Genomic DNA, 17,416 nt, shown 5'->3' on the forward strand with positions numbered 1-17,416 from the left:
TTGGGTAGCAGGCAGTTGCCAACAAGTTATTTTCATTTGCAGCTTATCTCAAATTAATCCAAGCGTGTTCCTAATTGATGCACATTTCATTTACAAAGTAGTTATGCATTTAATGGCCCGTGACTGGATCTGAGATGGCGGAGTTGGATCACGAGCTTGTTTGAACTTGCAACTTCACCGAGGGTGGAAAGAGCGAGCTGACTAATAACTGAGAGGTACCACGTGGCCTCCCAACAACTCTGGTTTGATGTCTGTGATAATCCTACAAACAGGTTCCAACACACTGGATGTGATAACAATGGGATACACCTGCTCAGCACATCAAAAAAAAAAATGTTGCACAGTTGATAAACATCACATCAAAAGACATGAGCCAGGTGTGCAAAACATCTGGAGGACATCTAGAATGCTGCTCAGCGATGCCAGCCTTCCGACAACCAGTTCTCAGCACCAGTGCCTGCAGCCGAAGCTGTGGTTTACAAATTTCCTGGCCCACTGCAGGCCGGTACTGACACACTACCCGCATCAAGACGAAGAGGCTTCTCTTTGAAGCAAGTCATGGGAGAGTTGTTGGAGGTAGAAATTTGCCTGAATCAAATCGGGTGCACACTTAAGGGGTCCCCTTCAGAAGTGAGTTGCACACAGCTTCAGCCTCACACCAGGTGACTGTAAAAACAAGTTTAACACACTTTCCAACTCAAAACATTCGCTGAGGTGTGTGCCAAACAACAACAAAAGGGCCAGAATAAGGTCCACCTAGGACAGTCCATCAAACGAAACTGGAACTTTACAGCACCGGATTCAAACTTGAAGATTTAGGACTGATGTGACTGTCATTTAGAATGGACCTCTATGTAGATTAGTGAAGGGAGGGAGCTGGGGATTATTTAAGAAAGCACAAGGTGGCTCTGATGAAGGAGAGGCTCTTTCTGGATAGATGGATTGGTCGAATGGTCTTCCTGGTCCGTATCCCCCTTGGTCAGAGTTGTCCCAAGATATTCCGAATTACTCGCCTCTCGTTTCGACCACACGCAGCCACAAAGCTCGGACCGCGTCACAAAACACCAGTAGCTGCTGGATAAAGGAACTCGATGATGGTTTACCAGCAGATCTGTGCTACGTTCTACCCAGTGTCTCTGGGTCGCGAGCAGACATTTCCCACCCAACTCATTTTGGACGCATCCCAGCGCTTCTTCCCCCGCCCCACCCCCAACAGGATTTGTCATGCCCCAAGAACTGGGTCTTTGCGATGCTGGGCTCTTGGATTTGACCACCTCTCAATTCTGCCCTTACACAAAATGATTTCTTTTATTATGATGGAAGGTTCCAGTTAGTTGCTGGAGATGCATTCCAACTAATAAATGAACAGCGGCCAGCCACTACAGCTTCAAGTCTAACCATAAGCAACAACTTCAAACAGGAACATATTCCACTTGCCCCACCTTCTCCCGCCTCTTCCCAATTTTCTGCCCATCTTGTGTTGGGGGTTTTAGTCCACGAGTACCTACCAGTATCTCGTTGCAACGGCACTTCTTCACATATAAGCCTAGATAGTGAGTGAGACTGTTCAACTATGAAAGGCAACACATACTAGACCAATGCCTATCAGAACCCATGGAAGGTGATAAAGCAGACATATCCCGCTCCAAACAGAGGCAAAGTCAATTTAAAGTAATTCTACCACAGGCCAAGATGAGGAGATCAGTAAATGGCTCTGGGATCACAACAGCACAATGCACTTAGTACATATCCCCTCCCTCTCTGTCTGAATCAGCTCAGCACTGTCCAGTGCCTTTAGTGACTGATCAATGGAGGGGAGACAGAGATGGGCATAGAAAGAGCCAGGAATAAGCAACTGGACCCCATCGACTGACGAACTTTCTCACTAACCTCAAACACTTCCTCATCCAATATCCTAGTGCCAAAGACGGTGATTCCATTTGTGCTGACCACTGGGTTGTCACTCCGAGCCAAATGCTCAGACGTCTGCTTGTTGCAGTCGACAATCATCGTAACATTCTTCCCTTCAACACTGAGCGCCACCCGGTGCCACCTGCAAAACACAACCGGCAGGTACTGCTGTGGTCCCATCAGGAAAGACATAGTCACTCATGGCACAGGGTCACTCAGCATAACGCATTGTTGGCACAAGGGATTGTTCACCACATTGAAATATATGAATCGAAGGAATTTTGGTACCAGTATTGCGTTATTGGTTGTGCGCCACTCATTCCGAACACCAGTGATGATCCCCCATAAACAACAATACTCTGCTCAGTTCACCCACTTCACCACAACAACTTGCATTTATATAGCACCTTTAAACATTGTAAAGTGTCCCAACATGTTTCACAGGAGCGTTATCAGACAAAACAAATTCACAGCAGCAAACATGAAGGGGGAGGGAGGGGTGACCAAAAGCTCGGGCGAAGAGGTTGGCTTAGGAGAGCGTCTTAAAAAGGACGAGAGAGATGGGGAGGGATGTTACCCACGTGCTAATACTCAACTCATTCCCACTGTTGCCATCATCGGCGACCACCCTTTTTTAATCACTGGCACTTCACTCAACCTACTTCCTCCCAGCCAACCCAATTCCCAAAATTTCACGTATTTCCACTTCTGGAGAAGAGCCATATTGGACTTGAAACATCAACTCTGTTTCTCTCTCCTCAGAGGTTGCCAGACCTGCTAAGTTTTCACAGCATTTTCTGGTTTTTAATTTTGGTTTTCCAGCGTCCTAAGTATTTTGCTTTTACCTATCCTAACGTTTCTCAATGTTGTCCCAGGTATTCCACAGTCAACGTGGAGGGGGGAATGGAAATATCATGTTTCGCCATTGATTTTCACTGTAACACTGTTGATTGCGCTGCTGGTAAGGTATATTGACTGTGCGATTAATCGCGCCCACCAATTTAAAGTCACCTTACACTGTGGCACAGCAATACACCAGTTCTCCAAACATCCCTCTTTGACCAAGCTTTTGGTCACCTGGCTTATCATGTCCTTACATAGCCCATGGTGTCAAGCTTTGTTTGATAATGCTCCTGTCAACCCCCTTTGGGACATGATCTCACGACGAGACGTGGTGCAAGGTGATCCTGTTGCGGGGGGGTGGGGGGGGAGACTAAAATTTGGGGACATAGTTTAAAAATAAGAGGTCTTTCTTTAAAGACAGAGATGAGGAGAGTTTTTTTTCTCCCAAAGGTTTGTTGGAATCCTCTTCCCCGGAGAGCAGTGGAGGTTGGGTCTTTACATGTATTCAAGGCTGAGTTGGAGAGATTTTTGATCTACGAGGGAGTCAAGGGTTATGGGGGGGCGGCAGGCAGGAAAATGGAGTTAAGGCCACAATCAGATCAACCATGATCTTATTGAATGATGGAGCAGGTTTGAAGGGCCGAATGGCCTACTCCTGCTCCTAACATTACGATGTCTTATTACTTAAAGGCACTATATAAATGGAACTTGTTGAACACTCTGGTTTCAGAATTCGGATAAGTACATGGCAGACAAAGAAAATCATCAGTTTACTGGGTCACCACCATCGTCAAATCTCATCAGCTAGGTCGATGACTGGGTGTCGAGCTTTGTCAGAGGAAAGTTGTGTCACACGACTGAAAGGTAGGCAGCCAAGGTGGGGGAATGAAGTCAAACTTACTTGCCATCAGACAGGTTAATTTTTTTGAAGATGGGATAATCCTCAGGGGTTGGTTTGCCCGTTTGATCCTCATAGAGGAAAACAGGGGAGCGGCCAATCTCCACCCCAAGTTGTTGTATCCCTTGGTCATTGTAGATGGACAGCAGGAAAAACTGAGACATTTTCTTGGCCTTCAGTGTGGTTAGGATGGAGAAATTCTCTGGAAAGTTTCCATCTACAATTTGAAAAAAAAAGGCCAAATTTATAAACATATTCATTGACAAAATGCGGCCCTATTACAATACCTGAAGACACATACATCAAAATTCATCATAACCCTTTTTTTTTAAATTTGTCTTCTACATCTCACACATGTGGTCTACTCATTGCACCAAAAATATTTTTCTCCATCGCGCTCTCTCTCTCCCCCTCCCCTAATGTCACTTTCCAGAGTCATGGGGCCACGGTCTGAGCTGTAGGGTATCTCCACAAAAAGCCAAAACTTCAGAGGTTTCACTTGTCTAGCTCTCCAATTTTAAGGAGATAAGGAGGAATTTCTTCTCTCAGAGGGTCATTGGTCTTTGGAATTCTCTTCCCCACAGCACAGTGGAGGCCAAGTCACTGAATACATCCAAGCATGAGTCAAACAGATCATTAATCTCCAAGGGAGTCAAGAGTTATGGGGGAACAGGCTGGAAGGTGGGGTTAAGGCAAGACCAGCCAAGAACTTATTGAATGGCCGTGCAGGCTCGAGGGACCAAATGACCTACGCCTGCCCCTAATTCCTATGATCTTATATTGCTATGTGGAGAAACTGGAGAAGCTGGGATCGTTCTCCACTGAGCAGAGAAGATTCAGGGAGGCTTAACAGTAGTGCTGAAAATCGTGGAAGGTTTTGAGAGAGTGGATAGGGAGAAACTGTTTCTGCAGGCAGGAGAGCCTGTAACCAGAGGACAAACGATTTAAGATAATTGGTAAAATGATCAAGGGGAGACGGGGGGGGAGCAGTTTTATTTAAACACAACAAATTGTTATGATCTGGAATGTGCTGCATGAAAACTAAAAAGGGGACCGGATAAATAGTTGATATGCTGGGATTTATAAAAGGATAAGATTAAAAGGAAAAAGCAGTGGAGTGGGGCCAGTTGGATAGATTTACCAAAGAGCGAGTGAAATTGTTAATTGTATATTAATTGTGTTTAATTATATGCAGGTGGAGGATATTGATTAGAGAGCTTTACTTGAACACATATAAAGAGACACGAACTGTCACTGTGGCAGGGTTGAGTTAGGAGGCATATGCTTGTAACGTTTCACTCTGTGAATAAATCTAAGACTAAGCAAAGATTGCCTCACCAACTGGCTATCCTGATGATAACAAGGTTGTCCTCTTCCTGTGCTGTATGATTCAGTAAGTACAATCCAAGCAGGATGAGGTCGCAAGTTTCCTCACATCGCCACATTGCTTCATTTAGTGGCTTGGCTGAAAATTTAGTCAATGCAGCCCAAGCCACTTGGACCAAGCAGCCAGTGGCCGCTGGCGTGGAGTGCCCCCAACATGGGCTTTCCCAATTTCACCTGCAGGGCAAGCCGATGAACTCACCAGTGCACAAAAGGCCATCGTGCTCAGCCCCAAACCAACACCTATCCCACAGTCTCCGGTGAAGGAGGACCCAAAGAGAAATGCCTGCGTCAAATAAAGTTTACAATTCTCAACCTAAACTTACCGGGGAATAATTGTGTCGTTAAGGCACTAAAATGAGTCTTATTTTCTATACGGAGTGCAAGGTCTGTGTCTTCAGAGCCTTTCCGATGTGTGCAAAATCCTGCAACAGTCACGACTCCTTCCATGGTGTCTTGGAGGTTCAGTATCTGTAGGATATCAACTGGATTCTCTGCAAGAGTCAAGGGCATACTTATTAGAATGAGCCATTCCAAATGCATTTCAAGCTACTCAGCTACATCTCAAAACGATCAGGTCATTTAGAAAGAAACTTTCCATTGGAAGTTCTGAGGGTAGGGAGAAAAAGACCCAGGCTCTTGAAAATTCACAACACTGAGTCGCACATTCATTCACACACATGATCTTTAAATGGGTTCACATCAACAGGATCTTGCTTTATTCCCAGCTCCACTGTTAGGTTAGGTTAGGTTAGAAATTTGTTCAAGATGTTTTCGATAATTCTAAATCGCTTTCCCTCCACCCAGCCCCCACCAACTAGGCAGTGTCACCTTTGCCAATTGGACACAAGAATCTAGGCTGACACTTCCAGTGCAGTACTGGGGGAGTGCAGCACTGTCCAAAGCGCAGTCTTTTGGATGGGACTTTAAATCGAGGCCCCATCTGTCCTCTCAATCTGTCGGAAAATAATCCCGTGGCACGACAAAAAAAAAAGGGGGGAGAATTATCCCCAGTTTTCTAGACAATGTACATCCTTCAAATCAGCACCACACAAAAAAAAATCTGTCCATTATCATATTGCTGCTTATGGGAGCTTGCTGTGCACAAATTGCCTCCCACATTTCCTGCAGCGCGACAGCAACTGCACATCAAAAAGCGCTTCATCGGACGTTAAGAGGTCAGGGGCACCCTGAGGTTATGAAAGGCGCGACAGGAATGCAAGGCTTCGTTTTCATTCTGGCTAATGTTGAGATGGATTTATTTCTCAAAGATCAACCAGTCACCACCATACAGCAGCTACTAACAGTATCCACCAACTCACTCAGTCTCCCATAATCCATAGGTTTGGAAAAGTCTAAGCTTGGCGTCACCTCACGAGTCCTGCTCTATTTGTCCCAGCTTCTCACCTATTTCAACTACTGCAATGCAGCCTTCGGTTTAGTTCAACAAGGTAATTCTGCCCGGTGCCTGGCACTGAACATTCTGGAGTAAAAAAACTTACCAAACCTCTACTACCAGTAAAGGTCAAGGAAGGGGGGGTGTCAAAGATAGGACTACAGCACATGTGGTCCCTGCAGTTCGACATGGAATCACAATAGCCAATTTGCACACAGAAAGGTCCCACAACAGCATCTAAAACAAGACGGCCAGCTAGTCTGCTTTTGGCGATGGTGGTCGAGGACGGAGTGTTGGTCGGGACACCAGAGGGAGCTCCTCCTTGCTCCTCTTCCAGCTGTTTCCACGGGATCTTTTGCACAGCTGTGCACCGAGGCAGGGCCTCAGTTTACCGGCTGGACTGTCAGCGCAGCACTCCCTTGATACGTCCATTAAACGTCAGCGGAGATTATACGTCCGAGTCAAGACTGGGGCTCAGGACCCGCAGCCTCTCCACCCAGAGACAGGAACACCGCCAACCAACAGCAGATGAAATTAAATAGAATGATGCAACGTTAAAATAAAGATTCATCCTTGCTTCTTGTGATGTACCAGCCATCCCAGTGTTAATGGGAAAGTTCATTCATCTCACCAACACAGGCGCATTTAAGGGAAAGCTAGGTAAGTACATGAGGGAGAAAGGAACAAAACGGTTATGTTGAGAGGATGAGCTAAAGTAGGGTGGGGGAAGGCTCATGTGAAGCATAAATACTGGCATGGACCAGTCGGGCCAAAGGGCTTGTTTCTGTGCAGTGCACGCCATGTAATATTTTCTTGTACAGTTTATATACCAAACACTGAGATACCTGAAACAAGAACTAAAAGCACGATGTTGAAAAACGCGCAACAGAGGAACTGTTGTCTATGCCTGCATGCCACGGTAATGTAATGTAAAGGTGCTCAGCAGAGTGAGGGTTAATGTGGGATTAGAGAACAGCAGCACCCAGAGTATGATGTATAAAGTCATATGGCAATAGACTGAGAGTCTAGAAGCAGCCCACCTGCATGGCAGCAGCACCATGCATGATATGAACTGGGATCTGTACAGAGTTAAAAGACTAACAATAAATGGTTCATGTTTAAACATACAAGATCTGATCATCGAGCCATCAAATGAACCCATAACAAAACAGGATTTAAGAAAAAAGATTAGAACGACTTCTAAAAGGCCACAGATTTTAGGGGTAGAGTGAATAAGAGATGTACATAGATGCTGCCTGACCTGCTGAGTATTTACAGCATTTCCTAGTATTATTTATTATAAAATTAGCCCACCTTTTAGAATTACTCGCCTACACATTCTTGATTAAAATTGCTTACCTCCGTCTTCCCTCCTCCTAACAACTGTGGCCTTTTGAAAGGCGATCTTAAATTTTTCTTAATTCCTCTGTTGTACCTTTTCCAACATTGTGCCTTTGGCTCTTGTTTCAGGTATCTCAAGTGTTTGGTACATAAACTGCACATGAAAAATGTTACACGGAGTGTACAGGGCAGACACGGGCCAAATTTGGCCGAAGGGTCATTGATCTGAAGCATTAACTCTGACTCCCTCTCCGCCGACGCTGCTGAGTATTTCTAGCACATCCGGTTTTTCTCAAGATCCCCAGCATCTGTTTATTGGGCTCAATTTACTGCTCCTCTGCCAAGATAACGCAAAGTAAATACACAGACTGCCGGTTCATGTCTTATTCTCTGCTACAAGTCCAACTGAGAACAATGCATCAGGATACTGTGTCTGCAAGGTTCTATATTCCCAGCTTTCTAGAGCAGAGAGCAAGATGTTTTATATTGTTTTACTCAGGAAATAACTATTTGTTTTTACTTGTTAGACAGACATTAATCACACCCTTTAACTCGACAAGTTCCCTTATTAAATCAGGACTTGGAATGACTCCGATTTGAAGCAGGATGACTCCTGCTCTAGGGCTACTGAAACAAAATGAAAACAAACGCATCTGGAAGGCAAGTCTGTTCAGGAGGGATGAAGATTGACTCTGCAAGGTGGGTCTGCTGCATTTTCCCTTTACAACGGGTTTGAGATTTCACCCTTTACAATTGGTTCCTTTGTTGCGGGAGTTCGGACTCTCTGCCAGCAGAGATTTCGGCAGCTCTGCTCCCCGGCCAAACAAAGCTACATTTGACCTGAGAGCATTAGATTCGAAGTATTGACTGTTCTTCAAATTTCCTTTGTCATCTTGGAAGCATTCCTAGGCTGCTGTCTAACCCCCGGACAAGATACAATGGGAAGCTTTTTTCCTGACAGACTTGAAGCAATAGGGTTCACAAGATCTCAAGCTGGAATGGTTATGGAGGGCAGACATTGGCTTTGAGTCACAGAGACAAAAGAAGCAAACTAGCCAGGGATGGGCAGCAATGCCCGACTTGCCACTGACTTCCACCTCCCCTGACTGAATTTAAAATAAAACTCCCCGCTTCTAAAACAGGGTGCAGGAGAACAGAGTGGACATCATATTTAGAACAGGTTCAAGCCCATCTATGCCCCATCTAACAACTTGCCAACACGGTCAAGAATGACAAATCCATTGAGGTGGAGAGCAACTTATGGAACGCTAGCTCATTGTGGGTGAGCACCTTGGTCACAAGAACAAAGGGAAGAAAGAAGGACATGAAAAGAGGTTTGGCGCCAATGAGCCACATTTAAGAACACTGTAAATGGCATTCTGACCAAGCTACATTTCTAATGGAAAGATGGTTCAAAGAACAGTGCAGGAGGGCATGCCAGGCATACCTAAAAATGAGGTGTCAACCTGGTGAAGCTATAAAACAGGATTACTTGCGTGCCAAGCAGCATAAGCAGCAAGTGATAGACAGAGCTAAGTGATCCCACAACCAACGGATCAGATCTAAGCTCTGCAGTCCTGCCACATCCAGTAGTGAATGGTGGTGGACAATTAAACAACTCATTGGAGGAGGAGGCTCCACAAATATCCCCATCCTCAATGATGGAGGAGCCCAGTGCAAAAGATAAGGCTGAAGCATTCACAACAATCTTCAGCCAGAAGTGCTGAGTGGATGATCCACCTCACCCTCCTCCCGAGGTCCCCAGCATCACAGATGCCAGTCTTCAGCCAATTCGATTCACTCCACACATCATCAAGAAATGGCTGAAGGCACTGGGTACTGCAAAGGCTATGGGCCCTGACAACATTCCCTCAATAGTACTGAAGGCTTGTGCTCCAGAACTAGTTGCCCCCCTAGCCAAACTGTTCCAGTACAGCTACAACACTGGCAGCTACCCGGCTATGTGGGAAATTGCCCAGGCATGTCCTGTCCACAAACAGCAGGGCAAATCCAACCTGGCCAATTACTGCCCCATCAGTCTACTCTCAATCATCAGTAAAGTAATGCAAGGGTCATCAGCAGTGATATCAAGTGGCACTTGCTTAGCAATAACCTGCTCACTAACGCTCAGTTTGGGTTCCGCCAGGGCCACTCAGCTCCTGATCTCATTACACCCTTAGTCCAACATAGATAAAAGAACTGAACTCCAGAGGTGAGATGAGAGTGACTGCCCTTGATATCAAAGCAGTATTTGACCCAGTGTGGCATCAAGGAGCCTCAGCAAAACTGGAGTCAATGGGAATCTGGAGAAAACTCTCCACTGGTTGGAGTCATACCTAGCACAAAGGAAGATGGTTGTGATTGTTGGAGGTCAATCATCTCAGCTCCAGGACATCACCGCAGGAGTTCCTCAGGGCGGTGACCTACGCCCAACCATCTTCAGCTGCTTAATCAACGATCTTTCTTCCATCATAAAGTCAGAAGTGGGGATGTTCACTGATGATTGTACAATGTTCAGCACCATTCGTGACTCCTCAGATACTGAAGCAGCCCATGTCCAAATGCAGCAAGACCTGGACAATATCCAGGCTTGGGCTGATCAGTGGCAAGTAACATTCGTGCCACACCAAGTGCCAGGCAATGACCATCTCCAACAAGAGAGAATCCAACCATCACCCCTTGACATTTAATGGCATTACCATCATTGAATACCCCACAATCAACATCCTGGAGGTTACCATTGACCAGAAACTGAACTGGAATAGTCATATAAATACTGTGGCTACAAGAACAGGTCAGAGACTAGGAATCCTGCAGCAAGTAACTCACCTCCTGACTCCCTAAAGCCTGCCCACCATCTACAAGGCACAAGTCAGGAGTGTGGTGGAATACTCTCCATTTGTCTGGATGAGTGCAGCTCCAACACTCAAGAAATGCGACACCCTCCTGGGCAAAGCTTGATTGGCAACCCATCAGCCACCTTCAATATTCACTCCCTCCATCACCAATGCACAGTTAAAACAGTGTGTACCATCTACAAGATGCACTGCAGCAACTCACCAAGGCTCCTTTGACAGCACCTTCCAAGCCCACGACCACTACCATCTAGAAGGACAAGGGCAGCAGATAGATGGGAACACCATCACCTGCAAGTTCCCCTCCAAGCTACTCACCATCTTGACTTGGAAATATATCGGCCGTTCCTTCACTGTCACTGGGTCAAAATCCTGGAACGCCCTCCCTAACAGCGCAGTGGGTGTACCTACACCACATGGACTGCAGCGGTTCAAGAAGGCAGCTCACCCACCACCTTCTCAAGGGCAATTAGGGATAGGTAATAAAAATGCTGATTTAGCCAGCGACACCCACATCCTGTGAAAGAATAAAAAACTTCGAATTACACCATGGAAATCAGGATTTGATCCCTGTGGCTATGGTGCAATTCATCATTATCTCCAATGTGCTAGTTCAGCTTTTCGACAGCTGTGGACAGGGTATTTGAGGTCCAGGATCTCAGACCTGAGACTAAGGTCATGATTTCTTGGGCAGCAGCGATACCGCACTCCAATATGCCTGAGACTTGGACAACCTACAGACGGCACCTAAAGCACTGGAGAAGTACGATCAACTGTGTCTTCACAAGATCCTCTAAATCCACTGGCAAGAAAGGCAGTCCAATAGCAGCATCGCTCCAAAGCTAACATGCCCAGCATGGAGGCACCAGTCACTCAGAGCCAGCTCCGCTGGGCAGGACGTCACTCGTATGCCCAACATCGTCCTCCCGAAGCGACTGCTCTACTCGGACCTCAGTCCCCAAGCGACCGCTCTACTCGGACCTCAGTCCCCAAGCAACTGCTCTACTCGGACCTCAGACCAGCAGCGACCACTCTACTCGGACCTCAGTCCCCAAGCGACCGCTCTGCTCGGACCTCAGTCCCCAAAGCGACCGCTCTACTCGGACCCCAGTCCCGAAGCGACCGCTCTACTCGGACCCCAGTCCCCAAGCGACCGCTCCACTCGGACCTCAGTCCCCAAGCGACCGCTCTACTCGGACCTCAGTCCCCAAGCGACCGCTCTACTCGGACCTCAGTCCCCAAGCGACCGCTCTACTCGGACCTCAGTCCCCAAGCGACCGCTCTACTCGGACCTCAGTCCCCAAGCGACCGCTCTACTCGGACCTCAGTCCCCAAGCGACCGCTCTACTCGGACCTCAGTCCCCAAGCGACCGCTCTACTCGGACCTCAGTCCCCAAGCGACCGCTCTACTCGGACCTCAGTCCCCAAGCGACCGCTCTACTCGGACCTCAGTCCCCAAGCGACCGCTCTACCCGGACCTCAGTCCCCAAGCGACCGCTCTACTCCGACCTCAGTCCCCAAGCGACCGCTCTACTCGGACCTCAGTCCCCAAGCGACCGCTCTACTCGGACCTCAGACCAGCAGCGACCGCTCTACTCGGACCTCAGTCCCCAAGCGACCGCTCTACTCGGACCTCAGCCCAGCAGCGACCGCTCCACTCGGACCTCAGTCCCCAAGCGACTGCTCTACTCGGACCTCAGCCCAGCAGCGACCGCTCTACTCGGACCTCAGTCCCGAAGCGACTGCTCTACTCGGACCTCAGTCCCCAAGCGACCGCTCTACTCGGACCTCAGTCCCCAAGCGACCGCTCTACTCGGACCTCAGACCCCAAGCGACCGCTCTACTCGGACCCCAGTCCCGAAGCGACTGCTCTACTCGGACCTCAGTCCCCAAGCGACCGCTCTACTCGGACCTCAGTCCCCAAGCGACTGCTCTACTCGGACCTCAGCCCAGCAGCGACCGCTCTACTCGGACCTCAGTCCCCAAGCGACCGCTTTACTCGGATCTCAGTCCCCAAGCGACCGCTCCACTCGGACCTTAGTCCCCAAGCGACTGCTCTCCTCGGACCTCAGTCCCCAAGCGACTGCTCTACTCGGACCCCAGTCCCGAAGCGACTGCTCCACTCGGACCTCAGTCCCGAAGCAGACTCCAAGGGGGAAAGAGTGGAGACGCGTTAGGAATGTCCTCAAAAGCATCCCTGAAACGGCCAAATGCATCCACTGACAAATGGGAGCCCCTGCCTTGTGGCCAAACAAAGTGGAGAAGGTTCATTCGGGAAGTTGCCAAACACAGAGACTTAAATCGGGAATGTACAGAGGAGAAGTCGAGGCATCGGCGGGAATGCACAAACCTCCCTATTGTCCCGTCTAATGCTTATCCCTCAATCAAAATCACTCAAGCCGATTATCCAACCGTTTATCACACTGCCGTTTCTGGGATCTTGCTGTGTGCAAACTGGCTGCCACATTTCCTTCATTACATTACATTACAAGTGACTATATTTCAGAAACTACTGAATGGCTGTAAAGTGCTTCACGATGAGAAGTTGCGAAAGGCGCTACAAATCCTGCATTCAAATAATTATCTTTACGTTCCCCCTAAGCTGCCTTTGATCGCTGGTGAACAACTAAGGGGCAGCATATAACAACCCACCTAAACATTAACAGCCAATATCGTACATACTGACAGCTGCAAGTCAATGAAAATAAATGTTGCTTTTGCAGTTTTAAACAAACCAAATCAAGAAGCAGAATTTTAAACTCAACCTGGTTAATCTTTAATAAATGGAGCAGCAATTTCTGGTGCGCACAGGGTGGTAAAATGCTCGTCTGGATTGGAAGCCTTATCGACCTGTGTGCAGTTAAAATACCATCCTGGTCACTCCCAGCACTAACACGGTTGTGGGAGGCCACAGATCAAAGGAGGGGGAGATTGCCATAGAGAACGCATGTGGGGTAGGAGGAGATAACTGCGTATCTGTCAATGCGGTACTAATTGGCTCGTTAGTCCCACTGATGTCTACTGTAAATCTTGATCACTGGAATGTTGCTTTGTTGTTGATCCAATTAATGTTTTAAGGGGTGTAATTAACCTTTGAAGCAAACAGAAAGAAAGGAAGCTTCAGAACAAAGAATGGAAATCTACCTTCCTTTGAAGGCAGGCTGTGGCAATGGGAGCTGTAAGTTGAGTAGAGTCACCAGCAGTGATGCCTCAAGGTAGGGTGGGAGGAAGCAGGTCGGGGGGGGAAATAGTCTAGGCAGGGAACTTGCTCAGATTGGAGTGAGCTTGTGAATTGTACAGTCTGGCTGGGACTGCCTCTTTGACGAGGCCTACCCAACGGGGCTCACTAACAATGGAACTTGTTGGCCATGGTCACATAAAACACCTTCCTTCATCCAGCTCCACATCAGGTGATAGGAAGAGAGAGTTAACCATTGGCAATAGCATGATGCAGTCAAAAGATTTGCAGAAAAGAAATTCATGAGAATGGTTCCAGGGACGAGGAGCTTCAGTTATGAACATGGATTGGAGAAGTTGGGACTATTTTTCTTGGAGGAGAGGTTGGGAGGAGATTTGATAGAGGTGTTCAAAATCACGAGGGATCTGGACAGGCCGGGAGAAAGGAACTTGGTGAAACTGAAGTCACTAGGGAAATGGTACTGAGCAAATTGATGGAGTTGTGGACTGGAAAATCTCCAGTTCCCGATGGATTACATCCAAGGGTCTTAAAAGGATGTGGCTAATGAGGTAGTCAATGCACTGGTGTTAATTTTCCAAAATTTGCTAGAGTCTGGAAAGGTTCCATCAGATTGGAAAGTAGCAAATATAACCCTCTATTCAAGAGGGGAGGGAGGCAGAAAACAGGAAACTATAGGCCAGTTAGCTTGACGCCTGTCATGTGGAAGTTATTCGAATCGATCATTAAGGAGGCTGGGCATCTAGAAGAGCTAAAGGCAATAGGGAAGAGTCAGCATGGTTCTGTGAAAGCAAAATCATGTTTAACCAATTTTTTGAAGGAATAACATGCGCAGTAGATAAAGGGGAACCTGTAGACGTACTGTACTTGGATTTCCAGAAGGCATTTGATAAGGTGCCACATCAAAGATTATTACAGAAAATAAAAGCGCATGGTGTAGGGGGTAACATAGTAACATGGGTAGAAGATTGGCTGGCTGGCAGAATGCAGAGAGTATGCATAAATGGGTCTTTTTCTGATTGGCAGGATGTGATGAGTGGAGACCCACAGGGGTCTGTGCTGGGGCCTCAGCTTTTCACAATTTACATCAATGACTTAGACGACGGGAGTGGAGACATGGTAGCTAAATTTCCAGATGACACAAAGATAGGTAGGAAAGTATGTTGTGAAGAGGACATAAGGAGGTTGCAGATGGATATAGATAGGTTGAGTGAGTGGGCAAAGATCTGGAAAATGGTGTTTAATGTGGCAAAATGTGAAGTTGTTCACTTTGGCAGGAAGAACAAAAAAGCAGAGTATTACTTAAATGCATGATTCGGAGGTGCAGAGGGATCTTGGTGTTCTAGTACGAGTCACAAAAAGTTAGTAGCAGGCACAGCAAGTAATCAAGAAGGCTAATGGAATACTACCCTTCATCACAAGAGGGATTGAGCATAAAAGTAAGGATGTTATGCTTCAGTTATACAGGGCATTGGTGAGACCACATCTTGAATACTGGGTGCAGTTTTGGTCTCCTTATTTAAGGAAGGATGTAAATGCGTTGGAGGTGGTTCAGGGGAGGTTTACTAGATTGATACCTGGAATGAATGGGTTGTCTTATGAGGAAAGGTTGGACAGACTGGGCTTGTTTCCACTGGAGTTTAGAAGAGTGAGGGGTGACTTGATTGAAGTTTCTAAGATCCTGAACGGCCTTGACAAGGTGGACGTTGAGGGGATGTTTCCTCTTGTGGGTGAGTCCAGAACTATAGGACACTGTTTTAAAAATAGGGGTCACCCTTTTAGGACAGAGATGAGGAGAATTTTTTTCTCTCAGAGGGTTGTGCGACTTTGGAATTTTCTACCTCAGAAGTCGGTGGAGGCGGAGTCACTGAATATTTTTAAGGCAGAGGTAGATTGATTCCCTTGCCTAGCAAGAACCTAAGGTTATCGGGGTTGGATGGGAACGTGGGAATCGAAACACAAGGAAATCTTATTGAATGGTGCAGCAGGTTCGAGGGGCCAAATGGTCTACTCCTGCTCCTATTTCTTATGTTCAAAGTAAATAGGGAGAAACTATTCTCACTCGTGAAAGGACCGGGAATGAAAGGGCACAGTGATTGGGGAAAGAAGCAAAAAAGTGACATGAGGAAAATCTTTTTCACGCAGTGAGTGGTTAGGGTCTGGAATGCACAGCCTGAGAGAGAGTGGTGGAGGTAGGTTCAAGTGAAGCACTCAAAAGGGAATTAGACCGTTATCTGAAAAGGAAGAACGTTCCGGGTTACGGGCAGAAGACGGGAGTGGAACACCAAGGCTCTTCACGTGAGCATTAAGTGAATTGCTCAATCGGACAGCCTGTGTAGTGGTGATGGGCCAAATGGCCTCCTTCTGCACTGTAATAATTCTGTGATTTTGTCAAAAGATGCGCCTGATTAAAAAAAATTACACCCTGCTTCACACAGATACATAACCCTGTGCACATTATCAATGGGACAGTTACAATAATACTTTACACTCACGTGAAGCGCCTTAGGATGTTTTACTGCAATAAACGCGCTAGATAAACGCAAGTTGTTTTTGGAATTTACCTCATCAGGTGCAAAGCACTTTGGGACAAGCGAAAGGCGCTATACAAATGCAAGATCGTTCTTTAAGCTAGAAATGTACGAGACTCGGATGAGGCCATTTCAATCCGCCTAGGCAATGCCAGAAATCAAGCAGACGTCACCAACCCCACCTCACCATCGCCTTGACTCCAGTGTCAGACTTGACCAATAACACCCAGCGGCCACAGGAACACTACCTTGCCCAAAAGTTGCTGTAGTTTGACGACTAACATGCGAGTTGAGGCGCATTAATAAGTTGTCGGACATGAAATTTCAATCTCCAGTTAACGGGTCATCTCAGATTCGTCGATTCTAACAGGCCTGTTGGGCAAAGTGCAGTCAGTCCATTAGAAAAGTGAAATGACTGGGATTATTGCCCTGTTGGGGACTGTGACAGCATCGTAACTAAGTTTATTGAGCTGATGGAATAACATCGGAAGGTCAAAAGGGGCATCTAACCCTCAGCGAACAGGGCAAGCTTTCCAAAGGCTGGGAGCAAGTCATTAAATGTGGCGGGGTGTGTGTGTGTGTGTGTGTGTGTGTGTGTGCCCTTCACCTTCTATTTATTTTTCTAAAACCTGACAGACTCCCTCTCGTTACCTCCATCCTTTCAGGTTGACTTGTGGCCAAGTGGCCTCCCAGTGGCAGACAGACAAATGCAGCAAAGTCAAGGCAAAAAAACAGAGAGAGAGAGAGAGAGAGAGAGGGGACTTCAGCTTTGGCCCTGGGAGGTTAACCAAATCAAGACACTGGTCCGTGACAGGGAAGTTGACAAACTCCTCTTCTTCAGACCCGGTGTCTAGTGAAAAAGGATTTAAAAGGATAAAAAAGGGGGCTGACTGAAAGTGACATGTAGAACACACATCTCCCCTAAAGCTGGGAGATGGAGCAGGTTTATCCTGCCAAGTTCCACAGGAAGAATGTTACATTAAAATCACACTGTGGAAACATACACGGGCTGGAATTTTACGCCGGATGGGATTTTCTGGTCTCGCCGAAGTCAGTGGGCTA

General features: G+C 47.0%; 1 protein-coding gene across 1 annotated transcript in view; it reads right to left on the minus strand.

The window, feature by feature from the left end:
* Nucleotides 1-17,416, minus strand: part of LOC144668908 (uncharacterized) — a 253,801-nt gene that overhangs the window by 200,036 nt on the left and 36,349 nt on the right. Inside the window, exons 2-4 of the mRNA XM_078531379.1 lie at nt 5,362-5,529; nt 3,656-3,869; nt 1,891-2,053 (exon numbers count right to left, since the gene is read on the minus strand). Coding sequence (XP_078387505.1) covers nt 1,891-2,053; nt 3,656-3,869; nt 5,362-5,529 — 545 coding nt within the window. The remainder of the gene's footprint in view (nt 1-1,890; nt 2,054-3,655; nt 3,870-5,361; nt 5,530-17,416) is intronic.

Source organism: Cetorhinus maximus, chromosome 28 (genome assembly GCF_964194155.1).
Source record: "Cetorhinus maximus chromosome 28, sCetMax3.hap1.1, whole genome shotgun sequence".
Lineage (NCBI taxonomy): Eukaryota > Metazoa > Chordata > Chondrichthyes > Lamniformes > Cetorhinidae > Cetorhinus > Cetorhinus maximus.